The 25,362-nt window shown below is 28.8% G+C and overlaps 1 protein-coding gene across 1 annotated transcript in view; it reads left to right on the plus strand.

Annotated features, from left to right (window-relative positions):
• The first annotated feature begins 84 nt into the window (after positions 1-84).
• LOC123294234 (unconventional myosin ID) overlaps positions 85-25,362 on the plus strand; it is a 38,878-nt gene continuing 13,600 nt past the window's right edge. The window contains exon 1 of the mRNA XM_044875349.1: positions 85-219. Within this exon, the coding sequence (XP_044731284.1) occupies positions 131-219 (89 nt within the window). The 5' untranslated portion in view covers positions 85-130. The remainder of the gene's footprint in view (positions 220-25,362) is intronic.

Here is a 25,362-nt window from a genome sequence, read left to right on the forward strand (position 1 = left end):
AAATATGCGCATGCGAAACATCATATATATAAACGTATGTGTTTTATTAATTAAAAATTTTAATATGAGTCAGGTGTATAATAAGTAAAAATAAAGATTACAGTAACGTTTTGAAGTGTTTGTGAAGAAGATGGTCGGCCAAACAGAGGTTGGCGTTGGTGATTTTGTCCTTTTGGACGAAGTTACACTTGATAAATTTATGCAAAATTTACAAACTAGGTAAGTTCTTATATGTCAAATTTATATTTAAAATATTTGTTGTTTTAAATTATCCGCCGTTTTTTTTGTTAAATCAACGGTTTTTCGATGCGGTGGTGCAACATTTAAAAAAGTGCTTATATACATGTGTTGGAAATTTTTATGAAGTGTATTTTTAGTGAGAAAAGTGTTTAGTTTTTGTAATAATTAATATTAAAAAAAAATATTGACACATTTTTTATTGAGTTTAAGGTTTAGTCACAACTCACAAGTAATAAATATGACTCACATGTTATGATTGTGTATACACATTTGAATGCAAATTATGTATATGATTGTTGATTACCTCATATTCATAACATGAAGTGATATTATTATGATGGTATTCACTTTAATAAAAGTTTATAAAAACAAAACAAAAAATGTATTTTAAGAAAGCACGCACAATTTTTAAATTCCTTTTTGTAGACGTTATAACTGTGTTTGCATATTTTTTTATTTTCAAAACAAATATTTCAAATTTTGTTTCGGTGGTAATCAGTAAATAATAATGACGAAAACGTATATCTTTTTTGACAGATACTAAATATTGTAGATACATTGAACTTGGCGGGTAGTCTGTGTCCAGTTATCTAGCCAAACCACTGTATAAAATTTGATGGTTTGATTTTATCGAAAATAATTAAATCCGAATCGAGATAAAAAATTCAAAAATTTTAAATCTTTCTAAAAGATTTAATTTAATATTTTAATTTAGAAAATTCGTGTTTATTCATTTTGGATATATATTTATCATTGTAAATAAATTTAGGAAGTTGATTTTCATTTCTTGTAACGATGTTAACTATATGTATATGATGTCACCATAATGTTGTAATTTCTGTCAGATTGTAAACTGATTACAAAAAACCACTCCAACTAACGCTAACTCAACATATATTAACGAAAATCAAGTCATTGCATTATGTTTAATTGGTGTGGTTCGCGTTAGCACGGATTGGGATGGTTTTGGCCCTTTTTTGGAAGTCAAATTTATAATTTTACGTAGTCAGCTTACAATTAGACGGAAATTACAATATTATGGTAACATATATAACGCTGATTAAAATATGTAGTTAAATGAAAATACGATCGAATCGATCTCAAAATAAAATTTGAAAATAAGCTATGAAGGAAATATTTGGAAACTTAAAAATGCAATTAATTTGACGATTAAATGAGTAGTGTCAAGCGATTTGTTTAGTGTTTTGCTTCAAGTAGAATTATCTCCGTGAAAATAGCACTCCAATTGCAAAATTTCATAAAATGCTGATTGTATTCGTTTGTCCACATTTTCATTTTACCAAAGAAAATACTCGACCAATCTGCCAATAGACTTCAATTTTTTTTGTATTTTTTGATCGAATTTCAAAACAAAAACTTGTTTGCGATTTTTTTAAAGGGCCCACCCAACCTTTAAGAAAATTAAACAAATTTTAATTATAAAAATAATACAAACACTGGTATTCAACTTTGTCTAAATAGGGTATTTCAACAATTAACTAAGTTAATTTTTTATTTTCACGTGTTAAATATTTATTATCAAGCTTTTGGGACACTTTGATGTTCAGCCCCCAAATAACAAGTCAAATTTCGATTACTTGTTGCTTAACTATCAAAAGAAATTGTATATTGTGAATTTATTGATGTGAATCAGTATAAATTACCGGAAAAAATTACCAAATAAATGACGGTAATTTATAGATTACAAAAAAGTCATGGTAATTACACTAAATAGCAGAGGTAATTTAATAATTCGATTTTTTCAAAATGAACGGGATTTTATTGATGAACCTAGCGTTTGCAACGCTACCCTCTATAATTATATAGGGTATAGCGTCATATTAAGCCACCTGCATGTTTGTCCACCTGTTGGTAAACGAAAAATTTAGGTGCTAAATCGAAATGTTTATCATGAGTTGTAAACAAATTCCTGTTAGAGAGAATCAAATGTAAAAAAGATCGGGAGGTGCTTGGAATACTCGGTAGGAACTATATTATTTTCGTACCTTCGTACATAAATGTATATATGTATATATATCTGTAATCAAATCTTGCAAGTCAAATTTGATCCACTTCCCGATTTCCGATAGAGCTGAAATTTTGAATGCACGTTTAGTTTGGATGACAATACATGGTAAGGTTGTGGCGTCCTGATTTTCCTGGTTTCCGATAGAGCTGAAATTTTTCATGCACATTATTTTATATATATGTATATATATACATTTTTTTTTAGTCTTAAATTAAAAATTTTAATAAAAAATACTTTTTAAGGGGCAAGCTTTTATTGTACTTAAAAGTAGAAATTAATTTTATTTATGAGTCACTCATACCCGATTATTTGTAAAAGCTTGAGGCGATTAATATCAAGAATAAATCGAAAAATAACTAGGCATGTGGAGTAGATGAGGCGTTCATTTTTGATATTTTAAATTGAGCGCCTCAAGCTATTAGTCGGGTATGAGTGACTCATAGATAGAAATATTTTCTACTTTTTAGTACAATAAAAGCTTGTCCCTTAAAAAGTATTTTTTATTAAAATTTTTATTTATAAATACAGCTGCCTTATTATTCATATTTGAATTGCAGTATTTCACTAAATTTCCATGAATGAGCACCTTTGTATTAACTGATAGCATTTTTTTGCACATAAAAATAATACTGGGAATAATTAAAATATTTATTAGAAAACTAAGGTTTTTAGAAATTTTAATTTAAAAACTGTTATAATTATCATAATTTTTATGTTGCCTTGAAAGAAAAATTTTAAAAATGTTTTAAAAAAAAATTAAATATAATAAAAAATATAATATTATCAAATAAAAATAATTATTAAAATTATATAATTAATTACTTTTTCCTTAATTACTTACACTTAAATAAAACTGTCCCTTTTAAATAATAAATATATTATTAATAAATAGACAACAGGCGCGTGTTTCATGTTTTTATACCATGAATATATGAAATATATATCAAAGTATATTAAAATTCCCAAGTTTGTAACGCTTAGAAATATTGATGATTCTAACAAAATGTTGGTATAGGCGTTAATATTATCACCTAATTAATTACTCCATTTTCGTTCGTCCGATTCATTTTCCTTTTCGTTTTTACGATGTTTGTCCGACCGCCTGTCTATTTGCCAGCGCACGCTCATGGTATGGATATCAAATGAAAGAGTTTGTTGAGAACAATACGAATCATGTATGTAAATCGGAAGACTATTTTTAAAGCATGCATTTTTAAAGCAGGGCTTGTATTTCCCATCACTTCCCACATACTTGAAAAATATACCATAGTTTTAAATTCTAAATTTAAATAAAAAACAAATTAAAACAAACAATTGGCTGAGTTAATTGTTGAAATACCATGCATAGTCAGTGTTGATTTCTTTATCACATATTATAAAATTTATATGTATAGTACATATTATAAAATTTCCGCCTAATTGGCGCCTACACAGATAAACAATGATGTTTACGAAAAAATGTTTCAAACAAAAGTTGTTCTATATTTAAGGAACATTTTACATTTAAACTTTTGTTCTATCTCTAACGGTTTACAAGATGGGTCCTATGGACCCAAGACCCAATTAACCTACGATGCTCATTTACGAACTTGACCTAACTTTTTACGTCCTGAGTACGCTGTAAAAATTTCAGCTCGATATCTTTTTTCGTTTTTGAGTTATCGTGTCCACAGACGGACGGACGGACGGAGAACCGGAAATGGACTAATTAGGTGATTTTATGAACACCTATGACAAAATTTTTTTCCTAGCATCATTATTTGTAAGCGTTACAAACTTGGGACTAAACTTAATATACTATGTATATTTCATATATACATGGTATAATAATTATATCTATGAGTCACTCATGCATGAATATATGTAAAAGCTTGAGGCGCATCGAATCATAATTGATATTTTAAATTACGCGTACAAGCTTTTACGAGTGTTCTATATATACGGAGAGTGTTCTTAGCTATGTTTCAAGTGCGATTTTAGGGTTCCATACCCAAAAAAAAAAGAAAAATTGGCGACAATCTTAAAAAGGCTTTGAGAAAAAGGTTATTTAATTGAGAGTGTTTTTATATACGTTTCAAGTGCGAGTTTAGGGTTCCGTACCCGTTAAATTTAGTAAATTTCTCTTGTTTTACCTTACAAGTTTCGAATCTATAATAGAATAAACCTAAGTGCATTGCGTTTGTTTACATATTTCAGTACGCGTGTTATGTTATATGCTGTAATACCAAATACAAAATAGTATTCGAATATTCGTTCCATCTTCATATATACAGGATGATCCAAGTTATAACAACAAGACTTCAGCAAATAGTTAAAAACGTTAAAATAATTATTTGATGCTCTTTTCAATGCTCTTGCAGTCGCTAAAACATTAATTTCTGGATACAGGACGTTGGAATTTTGGAAAAACTTTTTTGTGAGGACTTTTATGTGAGTATTGCCAAAACGGCTGTTTAGAAAAATTGTATCTCTCTCTCTAGAACCATCATGATTTAAAGCTATGTCATAAATTACGAAAATCAGCGGTAGAGATATGGGTGTATAAGTTTCGAAAAATCTCTTACGTCACTTACGTCGTTCTTTAGGGATTATGATCATGAAGCTTTGAGGTCTTAAATATTTTGTGGGTTTTATTTAAGTGCAAAATATTTTGGGATATGCGTCATCGCAGCCATCCGTTTTAGAATCTGAGGAGTGAAACTGAAGGGAAATCTACTGGGGGCATCCCTACCCACTATTAACAGTTCTCCTGACTTCGATTTAATGCAAAATATACCGACATAGCTTTATTTTTCTGAGTCTTAAATATAAAATGGAACATAAAAATTAAATTTTTGTATTTTTTTAAGCACGGGTTTTAGACTGATTTTCATATCCCGGCGCCCAATATAGCTAAGGCGGTCCTGGTTTTTGTTGTAAATATTAAATAGCGAAACTTGGCTGCATGTGTATTAACTAGTAATAAAAATAAATAAATTCTTGGCGTTCATGTGAATCGTGTGGATAATTAATTCTTAAAAGTAATAAATAATTTCCGTATTTTATTGCAGAATGATACCTACTGGTATGATTACAAATATTAAATCAGGATATATTTCTCACTAACTGTCAGATATTTTCAAAAAACTAATTGAATATTGATGTATTTGTTCTAAGTTAAAAAAATAAATCCAAAATTATTGACCGTTTCATTGTTGAGATAAAATAATGAACAATAGGGCTTTTCATATACAAAATGATTCTTTTTTTGTTTCGGATTGTTTTCAATCAAGTATTAAAGACATATCTAATATCTTCTATCCTTGTCAAAAAGCGCTGCTTAAAAAAGATAAAATGTATTTAACTTTCTTAGCTTAGGTTAGGTTAGAGTGGCTGTCCTGGAGTGGAAAATCCCTGGCCACTACTCCATGAACCATTTCTAGCTTTAAGAACAGCAGAAGAGCTTTGACGACGATGGACTTTAGGTCGGAGAGGTCGTCAAAGAGAGGCTGGCTCCAGTAAGTCCATTTCCTCATGACAAGAGCTGAACAGTGACAGAGAAAATGAGATATTGCCTCCTCCCCCTCTTCAATGTGACAGCTCCTGCAGTAGTCGTGATACACTGCCAGGCCCAGGCGTTGCCCAACCATTGTCCTGTAATAGCCGCAACAACTTTGCGAACAGACGTCCTTGGAAGTGATATAAGAACACCGGGACGCCTGCGATTGTACTCAGACCATATTTAACTTGTAGTACCACAAGTACACTCACTGTCAAAAAAGTGCCACAGTTAAAACATTCTAAGCGTACTCATCATATGTTATGTTATAATAGTAACACTTAGAATGTTTTAAAACGAGCATTTTTTGTGACATTGAGTATACGTTCCTCCCTCCATCTAAAATTGGTCCTATTTAAGATATCCTCTTTGAGGAGCCTTTGGCAGTTCGCAAATGGAACTCCCGGTTATTTAACTTTCTAAGGTTGAATAAATTTTTGACAACTGTCCGAAACAAAAGCAAATCGATGAAAAGGTCTATTAAAGCTTTTATTGATGAAAAGAAATAACTATAGTAAAAGAGGAAATAACTTACAACACATCAACAGCTGAGTAGTAGCCTATAATTAAAAATTATGCATGCATTAATAATAATTAATTTTAGGAATAGTTTATAAGGTGAATAGGTAATTAACACCTAACACTATGTATCCTATGTAATAATAAAAATTAATACTAATTTGCATGTAGGTCTCAAGGTATATGTAGGTATGTTTCATTCAAGGTAAGGAATTACCATATATAATAGAAACATTTTTTTGAAATGGCTGTTCCTGGAATTTCCATATTGTCTTGAATAAATTCTAACCTTAAAAGTACTTACAATTTTCTGGGTTTCACGTGCGACGTTCAACTATAAAAAAAGCTGTTTATTTCCGTTTTGATACAAATATTTATTACAAATACAGTCAAACCTGGGTAAGTGAGAAAACTCTATAAGTGAGAGTAATAGCCAGGACCCGTCATTTTAAGCTCCCAAAACCTCTATTAGCGAGAAACAGAAACCTCTGTAAGAGAGAGTCGTTTTTCCCTCATGGTCCTCCGTAAGTGAGACTGCAACTTATCAATACCTCTATAAGCGACAGTCGAGCTTTATTTATTTATATTATTTAGGAGGATTGCTACAATAAAAATACATACATACTTGCTGTGACTTGTTATTGCTACGTACCTCTATAAGAGAGAAACGCTACCCATGTACCTGCATTAGAGAGAAACTCAGGTTAGTGAGAAATCTCTATAATGGAGAATGAGATTGTGCTCCCTTGAACATTCGCTTATCCAGGTTTGACTGTATATATTAAAAAAGCTAAAATATGATAACGAGTTTAAATTGCGTCTTCCAAACGTTAACTTAGGCTTTTCAACTCATAATATAGTCTTGTTAAACGAAAGTAGAGTTTATTTTGTTTGTAGTTTATTTTAATTTTGTTTTCTATTTTCAATCTTGTTTCGGTATTTATAGTGCATTAATTTTAAATTGCCTTTTTTTGCAGACGGGTTTTATATTATTTATTTTATTAATCGGTATAATCAGATTACAATCGTTCTAAGTTCTTCAGGTCTTTTTCCAGTTCGAAGATTTTAGTCATTTGTCATGTGGGACTTTAATGATAATGAAATAGAACTGGGAATAATAAAATATTTAATTTTCCCCACTGTATAATTTACTTCTCTGCACTTCCATAATGCCTTTATTGAAAACGATTAATTGTATATGTATACATATATACATTAATTTTGTAATGGTTTTGATAGACTTCAGGACACATGAAGGCTATGCTTTTCTCATAAGTTGTCTGGTTTTAATGCCACGTTATTTATGAATGTTTAAAGAATTACACAAAACATTTTTATAATTTTACTTAAAATTTCCCGAAGGTTTAAATTTTTAAAAACGCAATTAAACATTTATTTTTATTAAATAAATATTAACTAAAAATTTATATAATTTCTTTGCATGTGTTATTTTAGGAACCTGGAAGGAACATAATATTTTGATAATTTAAAAAAAGTATTCAAAAATTTCCTTGAACTTAACCCTCTGATATTATAAAATTACTAATATTAATTATTATTATTTTTATCGTAATTATGGTTTTTGATCGGTCGTCGACTTTTCCAGGTATTTGCGTGGGGGCAATATTTTTAGCGCTTCACATAACGAAGAAAACTAAATTAATTTTTCCTCAAAGAATGCGAACTGTTACGCATCTATAAAATTTTTCCAAAATTAGGAAAATCCGAGCCAATGGGTCATAAAGTTTTAACGATGCCATCAGATATTTAATACAAATATTTATTTGCCAAGGTTAAAAATAATTGCAAATTTTTTATAAAAAAAAGTTGTATTACAAGGTCAACTTTTGGGCCATATTTAATGATATTCATATTTTAGAGGATCAAAGTCTTAAGATTTACAAGAATTAATTTTACAATAATTTTAAAACATCATTTATTTTACTAATGTTTAATATTTTGAATAGTTCATTTATCTAAGATTTACGTAGATGAGACTAACTTTTTAAATAATTGACTAAAAATTAGACACAATTTGCTTGAATTATGAAATTATTTCTTTATTGATAAAACGATATTATTGATTATAAATAATTAAGTATTAATTTATTTATTGATAAATTAAGTGTTTAATAATATCTATACGTTTATTTATTGCAGCTGGAAAAAAAAAGTTGTTTTATTAGTAAATTCATATCATTAATCATTAATCTCAGGTTTATTTAATGTCGGTAAAAGATAAAAAAAATCATTGAATGGAAAACTTATTCAAAACATTTTCCGAAACAAAAAACGAGACCCTAAGGTATTCAAAATTAAATTCGGTGAAAAACTTATGATTATTTCAACTTTTTGAATCAATCGTTATATCTCAGAAACGGAGGCTCTTAAGAAAAAAAGTATTAAAAAAAGTATTAAGTCTGAACCGATTTTATGATAAAATTTATCGTTTTGTTGAAAATAGCGAAAAACCCGTACTTTAGCCCTATTTTTTTGTTTAATTCGATCTGATAAGCATCTGATATCTGAGTTCCTTTTTTAAATAATTTGAAATAAAAAAAAATGTAACTTGGATATTTAAATTTTAACCCATTTTTATTGCGAAATGGCTATTTGAAAAAAATTTAAATTAAGTTTATAAAAATTCAAATTTATTAAAAAATTTTGAATTTTTAAAAGAATCTCGATGAATTTGATAAGTCATTTCGAGATTATTTGTTCTTTTCCTGATTTCGATTTCTGCTGTTGTAATTGAAAAAAGAAATTTCTCAGTGCTTTCGTAATGAAAATTCAAATTTCTCAGTTTGTCAACATATATTTGGTAACGTTATAAAAATATTTTGACATTGACCAAACCTTTTTGTGAAACCTAATAATATAATGAAACGGTATAGAACCTAGTTGAAATGTAAAATTTATGGTAAATTTATCAATATTTGGTTATTATCTTATCAGTACAGGTAATTTTTAATACATTTTTACCTGTTTTATGTGTTCATGATAAAATTGATTAGATACTGTGAATATTATTTAAATCCATTAGCAAGATAAACAAGCACTTGTTAATCATGACTTATCACTTATTGGAAAAGTTTTGAATTTATAAAACTTTTAAAAATGAATAATATAGATTAAACAAAAAAATTTTCAATTCAAATAATATTAATTTGTCCATGAAAACCGGCCAAATTGAAAAATAAAATCGATTTAAATGAAACATTTTATCACCTGAGTTTCTTCAATTTTTATCATTTATCAGATTTAGAAATTTTATATACCTGGAGCAGATCTCGGGATATTCAAAGATTCCAATCGAACCAATAATTAAATAAACCCAATTTAATCAATTATCAAATGAAAAACGAAATTGAAATCGACCCATCCGTTTTGAATCTGCAATACCATATTAAAAGACGCTTTTTACCTTTGGCAGTTGGAATACCTTTGGATCAATGGGGAAGTTATATAAAGTCTTAACGTATATTTACTTTGAGCTTATAGTAGTGCTTCAGGAAAATACATACCTTTTAAAATATTTTGGAGCTATAATTTCGTGATAAATTATAACAATATCTAAATTTTTGAAAAGTTCTAATGACGCATTTGGTACCTAAGATGGTATCATTAAATCAATATTTGTTTTTAGTCCATGGCCTATGTTATTTTAGTTCATTGTCACATACCCTATAACCAGCGGGCGATAAAGACGCTTAACGATATCTCATTTGCCAAATTATGATAATTAGTTCAGAAGTTTGGATGGAACACATGAACATACATACTTACCGGCCAAACACATAACCCTCGCCATCGTTGGGGTAAAAATTAGTAACTTTACGAAAATGATGTAGGTACTTTTTTTTGACTTACTTCTTGGACTATAATGCAATTGAATATAGAATAAAATTTATTACCCTCGAGATCTCCTCAGCCACGTCAACCATAAAACGTTTCACAAAACTATAAACTAGCATTTTTATGTTACCTATTTGTTAACTATCAAGTAATTTATGATTTACATAAAATTAATAAAGAGTTTTACGTTCATCAATACTGAAATCGTTTTTTTAACAATACTGAAAAATATTATTATTTTTACAGAAGAGCTAAGCAAAGGTAATAAACTATATCGTTGAATTGAACATTATTGAATATGTCTATTATATGCATAAAACTGTCCTGCGTCTGACTTGGCAAATCAATCACAGCCCTTATAAACCAGTATAGATATAGCCGTGAAATTAAGAAAGTATGTTTCTAGTGAAAAACACTAAGAAAATGGGGAAATTAATTGGTTAATCTGGCGCGTATTAGCCTTTGACTATCTAAAAATTTGATGAGAGCCATAGACTTGCCGCCAAATAATGAAAAAACAATAATACTAAATACTATCAAGTCAAAACTCTTTATTTACTAAAAAACAACAATTTCTTTTGCCGTGTAAATCAAATTAAAGTAACATTAGAGCGACTTCTGTTTTTGTAGATTAGATGACAAATAATTTACATAAGGGTTGTAAGATGTTACTTTTAGCAGAATGTATGCTGAACTGGAGTCCTCTGCCAAACGGTTTCTAAGCGAGTCCTTAATGTTATTCATCTTTAAAAATAATAATAAGCTCGAGACAACTTCTTCAAACAGTTAAATATTTCTGGTAAAAATTCCATGTTTCCCAAATTTTGTTAGTGCATCGTTATTAGCAATTGTAGTCCACGATGTGAGCGCGTCTATCATATCATTGGCACACATGCCATTGGTTCGCAATCCTTGATCTAGTTCATGGACTGATAGTAGAGAGAAAATACTAGGTCGAGAAGATAGAAATAACGTTCAGGTTAATCCGACGTTTTACGATATTATATTTGGCAATATTCGGCAACTAATTTAAGCTTTTTTCAAAAATATGTCGTAAAACACTCGCCAAATGGATGTATGACTTATTTTTAAGTGGTTTATTGTAAAAAGGTACTGTTAGTGATCAGTGCAAACTCACTTTGTCAGTTCTATATAATAAGCGTAAGTTAGTCACTCAAGAATACAAAAAATTCCATATTAAATATAATTATTGAATTAAAATAATAGTTTGTATGATAAGTTAACTCGGTTAATGTCATTTTGTGGTTTTAATGCGGCTTAAAAACTGCAAACCAAAGTATGAAGTTATTATCATAATGACGTGTTCTACAAATAATATACAAAGCAATCGAACTTATTTTGTCCTATAATTTTTAATTTTTATATATATTTATAAAAAACCTATACATGCGCTTATGTGGGGAGAGGAGGAGGAGGGATTACGTCAAACAGCGAGTTTTTGTGTAACTGATCCTTTGCTAACAACGTTTTATTATTCAACAAAACAAGATTAATCTTACGTATGAAGGAGTTCGAGAAATCTTGTATATATGTTTACGTGGGGGAGCGGAGCCAAAAAGGCCCCTTACCCAGGTATCAAAGTGAATATTTCATTGAACGTGAGGACCTTGGTCGAATTTAATTTATGCTTAAGATATGTGCGTCTATGAACCCAACATTTTTTGTTTGAAGAATTTTCTCAACAAAAATTTTTGGAGTCTCAAGTATAAATAAAATATTTATTAAATATTTTCTTAGGAAGTGATTCCACAGAGATTGAATTTTTATATTATTTATCGGTAACATAAATCGAGTAAAATGTCTTTGGTGGTTATAAAATTATGATAAATAAGTCATTTGCTAGCCAAAAATGAACATGGTAATAAGAATGCATAAGTAAAAAGTTTTATCAATGAGGGAAAAAATGGTTAAATTTTTCCATTTTTTTTATATAAATTAGTGAACCACAGAAACAATCTGCCGAACAAAGAAACAATGCATAAACAATTCATGAAGTAGAGATATATTATTTACATAATTAGTAAGTATAAATTACGTTACATTAGTCGCAGAAAGAAAACACTAAAGACGGTAAAAGTTCGAAAAATTTGAAGAGTTAGTCGGATTTGAATGCGGTTTTCGGCATTCATCTCGTTAGACCGTCAGGTAATTTCGGGACCTAAATTGATTTATAAGAAATTAAAAATATGCAATTTGCATAAATAATATGCATTTTAAATTAACCGTAAATATAATCAATTCAAAATTTAGTTAATAGTGATGAAAATGATTCCAAACTTGTTACACGGGAGTTAACTTGGTGTCGCTGAACACGTCAGAATTGGTCTTCGAGGTACATGGTTCCCAGGGTAAACGGCATCTCCGTCGTCCCCTGGAATTTTGGGAAATTTGTTATATAATCGGCCCAAACTTGTTACTCGAGTGTTTTTGAGGTCGCTGAACACTCATATTTCCCCGAGAAATTTGTGTTCATCGGCCCCAAAAGGCCACGGTGTAACGAGTTTGGACCGATTTTATAACGATTTTCCTGAAAACTCCCGAAGACGAATCTTGGAGACCGATTCTTACGCGATATTAGTGTTCAGCAACCCCAAAAAGCCCCGAGTTAAAAGTTTGGAATCATTTTCATCACTATTAACCGAATTGTGAGTGTAGTATAATACGGGTAATTTAAAATGCAATTATAAATCAATTTAGGTTACAAAATTTCTTGACGCTCTAACGAATCGAATGCCGAAAACCGCATTCAAATCCGACTTACTGTTAAAATTTTTCAATCTCCATTGCTTCGTTTCTGCGACTACATGTACAATATGCACATAGATCATGTTTTTACACTTCTTTCAATGGAAATATGGAATATACAAACAAGTAACGAACGAATGTATTTCATAATGAAATTCTTGTTATTAAATAACATAAACATTTTACATTGTTGCACTTAACATTGAATGCAATATTCATGTCCACGTTACTGTTAAATATATAAATTAAAACAAAACAAGTGAAAAAAAAACAATTGGCTTGAGTTAATTGTTGAAATACCATGCATAGACAGTGAAGATTACTCTATCACATTACACATACATACATGTCACACATACGTAACTGATATCCCCATATAATACATACTATACAATTTGTGTTAAAAAGAGATGTTTTCGAAAAAATGTTTCAAACAAAAAATGTTTATTTTTTTATAAGGATCATTTTTTATATTTAAACTTTTGTTCTATCTCCAACAGTTAACAAGATGGGTCCCACGGACCCAAGACGCAATTGACCTATGTAGCTCATTTACGAACTCCACCTCACTTTTTACGTCCATAGCTATAGCTATAGAAATTTCAGCTTGATATCTTTTTTCGTTTTTGAGTTATCGTGTCCACAGACGGACGGACGGACAATCGGAAATGGACTAATTAGACGATTCTATGAACACCTATACCAAAATTTTGTTCGTAGCATCAATATTTTTAAGCGTTACAAACTTGGGACTAAACTTAGTATACCTTGCATATTACATATATGCATGGTTTAAAAACTTAGTGTCTTGCGGAAGGTAATTATATCTCATCCATATACCATACCATAAAAGATATAATTTAAAAGTGTATTTACCTTGTGTTTACACGGTCGTATGTACAGAGTATTATAATAATGTCTCATGCACAGAACTAGACTGGGTTGGGAAAATAATACTACTTGTCAGAGTTTGGACTAACACACGCATAGCTCCAGACGCAGACGTCAGTCAAAGAACATTTGGAGGCTAAGCATCGGAAAAGAGGAAAAGGACAAAGGCGGAAAAAGCTGACCAACAATTAAAAACTTGTCGAGCCCGATTCGCAATGGCGAATTCTTGTTGTGGATCCTTATGCTCCACTTTGAGTTCTAAAACCTATTCTAACTTAACTAAGAGCCAGCATAATCGCGAATGTCAAATCGTATCAGGGCAAATTATCAACCTGTAGACTAGATTTTCACCTACTTCTGAAATTAAAAATAAACATAATCTCTTTCAGTAAGGCACGTTTTTTCCTTTTGCTCTCATTACCCTGTTGATATGGTTTCTAAAAATATGCATAAGGCATCATCCAATTCAATATCATTATCAATTAAGAAGTAATGTTTATAATACAGGAAGATGTCATAAGTTTCAATCATATGCAAAATGTTAATTGCTTTCATTTACTGCATACGTTTAACCTCATTTTTTTTATAATTTCCTTTTTTTGTTATTAATATAAATGACAATGTCGGATACAATTTGTTTACAATGAAATTACAATGTGAATAGAAATTTCTTTATAGTCCAGAAAGATAAGATATATTTACCTTTAAAACCTTTTACCTTCAAACTATAAAAGAAAATTTTTTCAATTAGTTTCTTATCCAAAACAAAAACTGAACGAGTTTTTAGTATTCGTTACTTAATATAAACACAAGAAATTGGGTTGTTTTTTAGTTCACATAAACTAAATAAAAACGTGAGCTTAGTAAAGTGGGGTTTAGGGGCTAAATGAGAAAGAAATAAAATATAGTCATTTACAATTTATTTAGTATTTTCTATATAATTTTTAATAAATAAATATTTTCCTAAAATATTAAATGAAATTTGGGGGGAAGAGGTGGTCGAGTGGTGGTTTGGTACTATTCACTTCGCCTCGCTTCCGTTTATGGAACATTATACCTCGCCTCGCCTCGCCTAGTAACGAGGATTCAAATTTTGAACCTCGTCTCGCCTCGCGTTTCAGAACCGAGGCTACGAAGCGAGGCGAGGCTGCCTTGTAGCCTCGGTGAAACACAAAATATAGCATTTACAAAAAAATTAATAAAAGGTACATTTATATAAAACAAATTTTATAGCACGAAATTTCGAAATAAAAATTTTTATTTGTTGTTCGCTATTAAAACTTTATTTTTGAGACAATAAATATTATTTCGCCATAACTGGCTGGATGATTTTTAAAAGTTTTTTTTTTTTTTAAATAAAAGTTGGCTAACATTTATACAAAAATAATACTTGATATGACGCCAGAAAAATGACTTGCCCCAACTACTGAAAACTATATCTAAAATTATCTTAAATATTAAAAAAGAACAATTCATCGATTGACTATAGCCATGGATTTAAACCAATTTTTTTTTTTTTTAAATTGATAAATATTTTGTACTATTAAATGAAGACATATCCGTCTAAAATATCCAAAAGGGTGTAGAAACCTTAAGTTCTTTTGACGCCTCTTAGAATAATTTATTTTTGGCCCATATAATTTCCGTTTTGATAAGCGAATATAGAACGTGTTATTATTACATTTTGTGATTTACTAATATGTACTAAGAGACATGGGGAAATGCTGATAAAAACTGTTATAAATCACTTTAACTAATTTTGTTTATGAAATCACTATTAATTTTTTTTTATTACTCTTGTAAGAATTTTTATTGTCCTTACTAAGTTAATGTGTTGTGTACTGTGTTATGTATGACTTCATCATTATGCTAATTATTATGAGATGTTGATTGTTTTCAATGACTAAATATGTAAATAATATTAAAATATCAATTCATAAGCTATTTTTGTGCCATTAATAAATTTTGGGAGATTATTAAGAAGATTTATTATATACTCAAATATGTAGATGGAAAATTATTTTGTATAAAATATCCTTTTAGTTATTTAGTTATATGTCGCCCTTATACCTAGTCCTTATAGATAATTGTAGATCCTAAACGAATGTGGTTTCTCGAATCATTTCAGTGGGACTTAACTAAAATATTTTGAATTGTGACATATATACCTACATTGTAATGCATTATAAATGACCCAACTTTAACCTTATAGTCGGTAAGATTTTCTTGGAGGGTGTTGGCATTATTTAGCGGACGTAATACACTCTCTTAAGATTGAAATAGTGACTATTCACTACTTTCTAGTGAGAAGTATACCACTATTTCAAATAGTGGTATATTCTCACTAGCAAATAGTGAATAGACACTACAAAATAGTGATTTTTTATACTTTTCATTATTTCGTTTTTAGAGAGCAGTTCTAAGTATACTAACTATATGGCATTTGTATATTATCTTTCCGTGCCAACTTATTTGCTTGCCATTATTTAACGACAACACTCTCTCCGGAAACTAAAGCTTTAATAAAAGTTTTTCTATTCGGAACGGGAAATCTTAAAGATACCATAAATTTGACTTTCAAAGTCGCTTTAAAATAAAGATCTGTTCTTAAAAGAAAAGAGATTGAGAAAGCTTTTAAATTAGAAAGTTATTCTTTATAAAATGGAGTAAATAGAGTAAACTCTGTTGGAAAAGAATGCAATAACCACAGTTTAATTTGACTCTATTTTTATTTAGAAAAGAGTATAGGTAGAATCGCTGTTTTCAATATAAAAAAAAGCATAGCAATAGGCTACTTAGATGGGATAAAATGCACCCTTCAAGTAGAAGAACTTTAAAAGAGTCATTTTCATTTTTCTAAAACTCTTCGTTTAAGAAATACCCATTTGAGTAGGTACCACCCTATAAATTGTACATAATCCACACTGGAAAAACATAAGCAACTCTCTCAATTGTGTAAGTTCGACGAAAAAACGATGCTAAAATTATAAAGCTCGTATATTTTTTGCAATTATTTGCAACAAATCAAAAATTTATGATCCGACAACACTATGTCCGCTATTAAAAAAACCGTATTTTTAAGTACGTGATTGGGTATGTTTTTATTTGCGCCAGCAGCTATTCTAGTATGAAGACAGTTAACCGATATTCGGAATACAAATGTTTGTTGCCTGACATTAAAAAATTGCAATGGAAATTGGGTCATTAGTTACTAAAAAGTGAAATATATTTAGTCAAATATCATGCTCCGCGCTTTTTTTCTCAACAATGCAATCTACATTTTATTGTAATCTGAAAATTACTTGACTAATTATTATTTAGTTCATGATTATTTTCTTTTGCAACCTTTAAAGTTTATTCCCCTAGAAACTCAAATTAAGATTTTATCAAGTTTTTAAAATAAAAAAATGTATGTAACCTTGTATTTAAAATAAACAATAATTACATTTTTTCATTGTATGTACATAGTTTTAATTGAAAATTTGTACAAGTTTAAAAAAAAAATATTTTTATCATTTTATTTTTATCAATAATTTAGCAGGAAATGTGTGTTTATGTCATATCAACCTTTTTATGCAATAATCATTTCTTTAGTATTCAACTAACATGGATTTAAAATTTTGTAATTTACCAGTGATCATAATTAATCAATCATTAATTATATCAGATTTAAAATAATTTTCTTGGAAGGTATTAGGCTAAGAAAATATTTATATGAAAATAGTCAAAAAATTTGTTCGTTCATGCACAATTAATTTAATAATCTCATACTTTTTTAGTTTTTGTAGCGTACTTGCAAATTTTTGGCAATTCCATTCATAAGTGGGCTATTGAATGCCCAGAATATTTTATATGAAAATTTAAATGTATAATTGAAAAAATTTGCAAAAAATATTTTATTTCTTGTATAATACTAAACCATTGATTGCTACTTAAATCGCATAATTATTTTTATTTCATATTAATATATATAAAAGTATATTTTAGCAGTTTTATTTTCATTTTAATTGATACAATTTTATATCTCCAGAAAATTGTAGACGTTCAAAAACTTTCCTCGATTTTAACTGTTTTTTAACGGCTGTGTGGCTTTTATTAAGGGCTACTTATTTTCTCATTGGCATTCTTGGTATATTATTAAATAAATACTTATTTATTACATCATGGTTGACACTTAGTGCATGTGTTCTTTATAACGACATAAACTTCTTGGTGGCGGGACAATCTCTTTCACGAGACCCAAAAAATTTTTACTTGCGCTTCTATGATTCAAATTAATGTGTAGTAAAACTTCAATAACGTAAAAACCTCTATAAATTAATAAATTTTTTTGTTCCCACCCCCAAAGAGCCTAAAACTTCTTTTAATTAAAATACAAAGCCTCTATAACTTAAACGAATTATATGGGCAATTAATTATAGGTGCTATTACGAATTATTATAGGTGCTATAATATTTTTATTCATAATTTAACCTAGCCCTTGTGTGCTTAATAAATAATAATACATATATACACGGCAAGAAATGCATGGCGGTTGCTACAATGCTGGTATGGTATACATATACTATAGTATCTATGTTAGCATAAGTAATATTACCGTATTGAATAGGGCACTCACCAGAAGTATTGTAGGTATCACCAACCAGTATGGGCCTGACGCCCATACTGCATGGACTCGATCGTCATAACTATTGCTAATATTACTATTCCCGCAATACAGTATCAATATTTCGTTGACGCCGATTCTGACATAGTCATATTCCCAAAAAGTTTCTTTCCGTGTTCATAATACAATATGTATAATCAATAAACAAAGAACCTAAATAAACCTCACTAAGTAACAATATGAACCATTACAAACTTCTTAACATAAAACCTTAGTAAATTGAAAACTAGATAGCTCCAATTATTTTAAATTTTCCTTAGTTTTTAACTTATCGACGAGGTTCTACTGTATATATTAGTCCTTGTTAATCTATCGGAAAATCATCAAATAATAAATGGAAAAACCATTGTGGCCACCTTTCAATAAAACGAGATGTCCGTTGATTGATACCTTGAAAATAGCTATTTTCCGAGTGAAACAGCCTGTGTTGAAGATAACATAAATTTGTTTTTCTATTTGAACCAGCGTAATGGCAATTTATGTGAGCTTCGCTGGACACTTTAAATTAATATTGCAATGCATTGTTGAACAATTTTGTTCAGTTCTTTGAGATTTGAGAAAATGCAAAAATCTTGTTATAACTGTCAATTTGTATTTTTGTCAAAATTTTATGTTTTATAATTTAAAAAATTAAGGTTTAAAAGTTATCGTAATGTACGCACATATTGGTTTGACTATTAAATCAGAAGTATGTCTTTTTTAAACTAATACTACAATTAATTCATGCAGTAAAAACTAAAAGTAGCTATAAAAATAAATTCTTCAAATAATCAAACAAGTATTTGAATTCTAAAATTAATACTTTAATTTTTTTTAAAAATATCTTGTAAATAAAAAAAGGAAGCGCTCCATTTATAATGTACTACGGTAAGAATGGAATGTAGTTCCTACCGGGTGCTCATGAACCTCTCTTTCTTTTTTTATACCATGTGTATATGAAATATACATAGTATATTAAGTTTAGTCCCAAGTTTGTAACGCTTAAAAATATTGATGCTACGAAAAAAATTTTGGTATGGGTGTTCATAGAATCGTCTAATTAGTCCATTTTCGGTTGTCTGTCCGTCTGCCCGTCTGTCTGCCAACACGATAACTCAAAAACGAAAAGAGATATCAAGCTGAAATTTTTATAGCGTACTCAAGGAGAAAAAAGTGAGGTCGAGTGCGTAAATGGTCAATTGGGTCTTGGGTCCGTAGAACTCAACTTCTAAACCGTTAGAGATAGAATAAAAGTTTAAATGTAAATGTTAAAAAAAAAAAATAAATAAACAACTTATAAAAAAATTAACAACTTTTGTTTGAAACATTTTTTTGTAAACATCACTGTTTACCCACGAGGGCGTTAATTAGGTGCAAATTTTATAGTATGTATTAATATAGGAATATCAGTTATGTGAGTGTGGCTATTTAAAAGTGGATATCTTTGTTATTTACGTGACGTAAAAAACAAACGATTGGGTCATCAACACTGTCTATACATGGTATTTCAACAATTAACTCAGTCAATTGTTTGTTTTCACTTGTTTAATAAGTAATTAATATGAAATATTTCCTTCTTGAATTTTTTTTTAATTGCGGGTGCTGTGCGGTGCGGTATAAGTATTACGTTTGCTCATAATATAATAAAAGTTCATTCTTAGATTATATTATAACTATAAGTATTTAATTACTATCATTACCTATCATTTCTTTTAGGTAAATTAAAATGTTAGCAAGACATGTAAATATGCATATACGTTAAAGGTTCCGTTAATTATTACTAACTTTAAAAGACAAAATACAACCACTTAATAGAATTTTCAATGAACTTTATAAATATGAGTAATTAATGATGTACTGTTAAAATCCAGACAAAAAAGGAAAGCTATTTATCTAAAAAGAGGGCCTTTCTTAAACTGGCGCGACTGCCATACGGCTTACATAACCTTCGAATAATCATCATTGGACGACAATCGCTTAAAAATCTTACACATGTTAGTGCACTGATGCGACTGTTACTGTACCTTTGATCAACTTGAGACCACTAAAAGTACTTAAATATTCAGTTGCGCCGGTGGATCAAAAACGGCGAACGCAACTGTCGCACAACTAAGGAGGTTGACGAATTGAGCTTTTTGTATACTAAAAGTATGTTTTCTAGGGTTACTTCTACATAGTACGGTGATTTCCTATCTCAAATTTTTTTTTGCATATTTTCGCAGATAATATACACCAAATGTTTTTAAGATATAATATCCCCTCTCTGCTAGGACACTTGCGTCTCCATATCACAAGTGGCCATATATGTCTTTCTAAACGGCTATTCATATATAGAATATTTTGGTATTTATTTATAGAATTTTTCTAGAGATCTCATCAACAGTTGAATGAATGAATTTAATACAAATATGAAATTTGACTGTCAAGTTCAATGAACTATTCGAAATAAAATCACATACAATAAAAAGGGCGGGAGTGTTTGAAATACATGACTGGCCGACCTAAATGGAACCATTTGTCGATTGACGACCCGACTGTCTGTAATAATAAATAATAGTATGTTTGTTATTGAAAATAAATATCATTGAAATAACTATATTTTTATATTGAATTGAAATACAATAAAAATAAAGATTTAATATATAAAGCTATAAATATTTGATGGTGTGTTCTGTCCATTATTTATATTATATAGGGCGATTTTAACAGAAAAACTGGAATGGTCGAATACAGTCTGCCCTTCTGAAATACTCAACTCAAAAAAGAGATACAGGATAAAAAATAGTTTTTTTCTGGTAAATAGAATTGTTTCTGGTAAGAGATAGAGAGGTGTGATAAGTTTAACGTGTCTGTCTGTGGCATCGTAGCTCCTATGCACATACACCGATTTTTATATTTTGTTTAGGAGTCCGAATCCAATAACAACTAGAAAAGAGGTGATGATCTTCAAATAGCTGGGATTTTAAGATTTTTTTGAAATATAGCAAAGAAAATTCATGATCAAATTATCTTTCAAACAAACAAAGGATCAAAATCGATTAATCCGCTTAGAAGCTACAATACCACAAACGAATCGATCAGACATGATTTTTGTATAGAATTTCTTTAAATGTTTAATTTAAGTGATTACCTTACTAGCAATTAACAATCCGTTTTGCTGGGCAATTACAACTTTAAAAATTAAGACTACCCCGTTATAGCCTTCACTTCCCTGGTCCTCATTTACCCCCCCCCCTTTGTTCACAATTTCATGGGTTTTATTTTTTCGGGACGAAACCCTAATTATTTCAAAATACTATAGAGCCCATGTAACACGCTAATAATGTAGCTTTCTATATGTGAAATAATTTTTAAAATTGGTCCAGCAGTTTTTGGGTTTATCCATTACAAATACACAAACAAAAAATTAAAATATCAAAAGTATCCTCTTTATAATATTAGTGTAGATAAAGAACTGGACTTTTCGCTAGATGATTCTTTTTTCAAAACTATGGTTTCTATTTCAATACTATTCGATAAACCAATTTTGTCATCTGAACTCGGGCTTCTGAGTGTCGGTATGCACTTTTTTTTGCGATTTCAGTAGATAGGCATCTCATACACTTGTCATTAAATCGAAAAAAGAACCAGATTTTCTTCTTTTTCCAGTTAAGCCAATTTGTAGGCAATAATCACTTTTCTGCTTGGAAATATAGGTTTTCTTAAGCTTATGTGATTCTTCTAAAGAAACTTAAAAAGATTTTCATTTTGTGATTTTTAATTAATTAAATCCACCCATCACATTGTCTATTGTCTAATTTTGGTAAGGTATCCTAAAATTAAGGTGCTGTAAATAATTTAAAGTTCATATTTAATTATCATTATTGTAACATCACATTATATAATATTATGTATAACAATCTTAACAACAGGTAGGCATAATTTAAATATTTAGATTTTATTAAATGTTTAATTATTATCTAAGAGTTCTAATTTAAATTTTATTCTTTTATTTAAACTTCATTAAAACACGAATTAATTTTCTTATACGTGTGAATTATTTTTACACTAAATTAACTACCAAAATACCTGTATTTTTTTTTTAAATAAACGTAATTCATAAATCTTCTTTGTTTATCTGAATAATCAGCTGGTCATTTATTTTACAAACTGGAAATTTATTGCAAAAAATATTTCTTAAGCTCTAGATTGCTAAGAGCAGGAAAATATAACGTCAGAAAAATTTGCGATGACGGATAAATAATATACAAAAGTCATTTAGTTTTTCTATTTCGAGTGTTTGAATTTTTTATACCCTGTATATTTGTAATATATATATCAAGGTATACTAGCTTAAGTCCCAACGCTTAAAAATATTGATGCTACGAACAAAATTTTGGTATATGTATCACCTAAAGAGTCCATTTGCGGTTGTCTGTCTGTACAGCTGTTAACACGATAACTCAAAAACGAAAAGAGATATTAAGTTGAAATTTTATTGCGTGCTTAGGGCTTAAAAAGTGAGGCAAATGAGCAAGGTCTTAGAGACGATCCAATTAAATTTTTGGAAAAAATGCTTTTTTGACAGTTATTCGATATTATATAAAAAACTTTTTACCCTGATATTATTTTTTTGCTTTCAAAATATAACAATTTTGATGCATTAAATTAAGTTATTTGCTCTTTTCTAATTAGCGCGCAAGTCGAGATATGTATTTGTTTTATTAATTGATTGCATAAATTTGTTAAGATAAAAAATAGTCATGAATTGTAGTCATAAAAGAATTAATTGGTTATTATTAATGATCGCTCATCTAATACGAATAACAAAGGAAAATTTTTTTAAATTGAAAATGCTCACATGACTTGCGTATATACAAGTTATCATATGCCCATAAAATATGGTGAAATAAAAGTGATTATACCGAGCTCATATAAAATTTAAAAAAAAGTAGCTTATAATGATCCGAAAATTTGGGTACCTTACCGGTCAAATAATCGAGTAGTTATTAGTTAAAAATACACTAAATGACATAGCCATCCTCATAACAGGTTATGTTATTTAGTGTATTTTTAATTAATTAATTACTCTCTTAATTGATCGGTAAGTTATCCCAATTTTTGTTTTATATAATCATTATCTACTCTAATTTAATATTTTTCTATTACTAGCAAGTGATGATCCTTAATTCTCGTTAAATACATTTAATATTTTCTGGCTTGTAAATCTGTTATGTATAGTTCTATTGGGCTTTTTCAGAGTTCATTTTAATGATGAAAAAGCTTACTTGAAGATAAGCCCCTAATATTGTCAAGTATACTTATTTTATTAAATTGAGTCGTGATTTAAGTCATTGAATTTTTAAATAGGAATAAGTCAGGGTCGGGTTTATAAAATCTGATACATACATATACATGTTTATATGAAGGTTAAATCAGCTAATTTAATTGATTCATCAGATGGATGAATCATCATTTTGATTTGTGTTGCAATTAATTGTTGTTACTCATAAAAATATTTGTAATAAAAAGGATAATATTAAGATACCTTTGGGATTAATTTTATAGATATTATCAATAAATCGGAATAGAGAATCATATCCAAAAATGACAATAAAAAAGAAATATTTTCAATTTTAAAATATTTAACATTTTTAAAGTAAAACAATTATACACTACTAGAGTGATACCCACCCGCTTCGCTGGGTTTAAAAGTAAAGATTGATAAAAATTGCTCTCGATTATCCCCTTTCTATAACACTCGAAATAATGGTAAATATTGTTTTACACAGGTAAAATATGTGTAAAGATGGCCGTGATATATTTCATATTGACTATTTTTACAGAAATCTGTAAATTATGGTAATGTCAAATGTCAAATTAAATTAATTTTTAAATGTTTTTTTATTTTTTATTAGTATATCTTTATAAATTATATCTCATGTGTTATTCTAAAGTATTAGCTATATTGCTGTACAGTTTTATTAAAAACCATTCGCTAGTTTTAGCGTGAAATCGTAACAAACAAACAAACAAACAAACATGCTTACTTTCGCATTTATAATATATAGAGATAAACGAAGGCTAATAGGAATTTTTACTCGACTTCAATCATCGTATTCGGATATCTTTCACAGTGTATAAACCACTTTGATTGGAGCTTATCATGAGGTGCCATGGAGTCTTTGTTACCAGCCTACGAGAATCAGACTAGATTTTCTGGCTTTTTAAGAAAAACAAAAGCAATATGAAAAAATGATTTGGTATCGTTTAAAAATCAACATCGTAAAATTGGTTTTATGTTTCATGCTCCAACATTTCAATATAATACACCGTTATCATTAATTAAATATTACTTTTGAAATAATGAAATCAACACGAATTTTCTTTTAAGTAGCTGTCGATCTATGATTCATTTATGTATATATACTTAAAAAGTAGTTGTCTTTGAAAAAAATAATCGGGAAATTAATTGATAAACAGAAATAATAATCATTTAATGTGCAATCATTTAAAAAAATTAATTAATTATAATTTAAATTTCTTTTTATCGGAAATTATTTAGATAGTTATAAATTAATTTAAAAAAGGGCATAACTAGATTTTATTTTGCTTATAAAAAAATATTAGAAAGAATGCATTAATTTATAAAATATATTAGATTTTTTTTATAATCATTTAATAATATTAATTTTATAGTTCAGCAAATTTTATTATGGAGTTTATTATTATTTAATCGTTAATGAATTGTATTTTGTTTTTAAAAACGATAATATGCAAATACGAAATTTAAAACAGTGAATTATTATTAATAGATTTATGATTGATTCAAATTATTTTACGATAATATTTGAAATATTTGATTACCTATTATTGTTAAAATTATTTCTTTTAAAAACT

The sequence above is a fragment of the Chrysoperla carnea genome, chromosome 2, assembly GCF_905475395.1.
Source record: "Chrysoperla carnea chromosome 2, inChrCarn1.1, whole genome shotgun sequence".
NCBI classification, from domain to species: Eukaryota; Metazoa; Arthropoda; class Insecta; order Neuroptera; family Chrysopidae; genus Chrysoperla; species Chrysoperla carnea.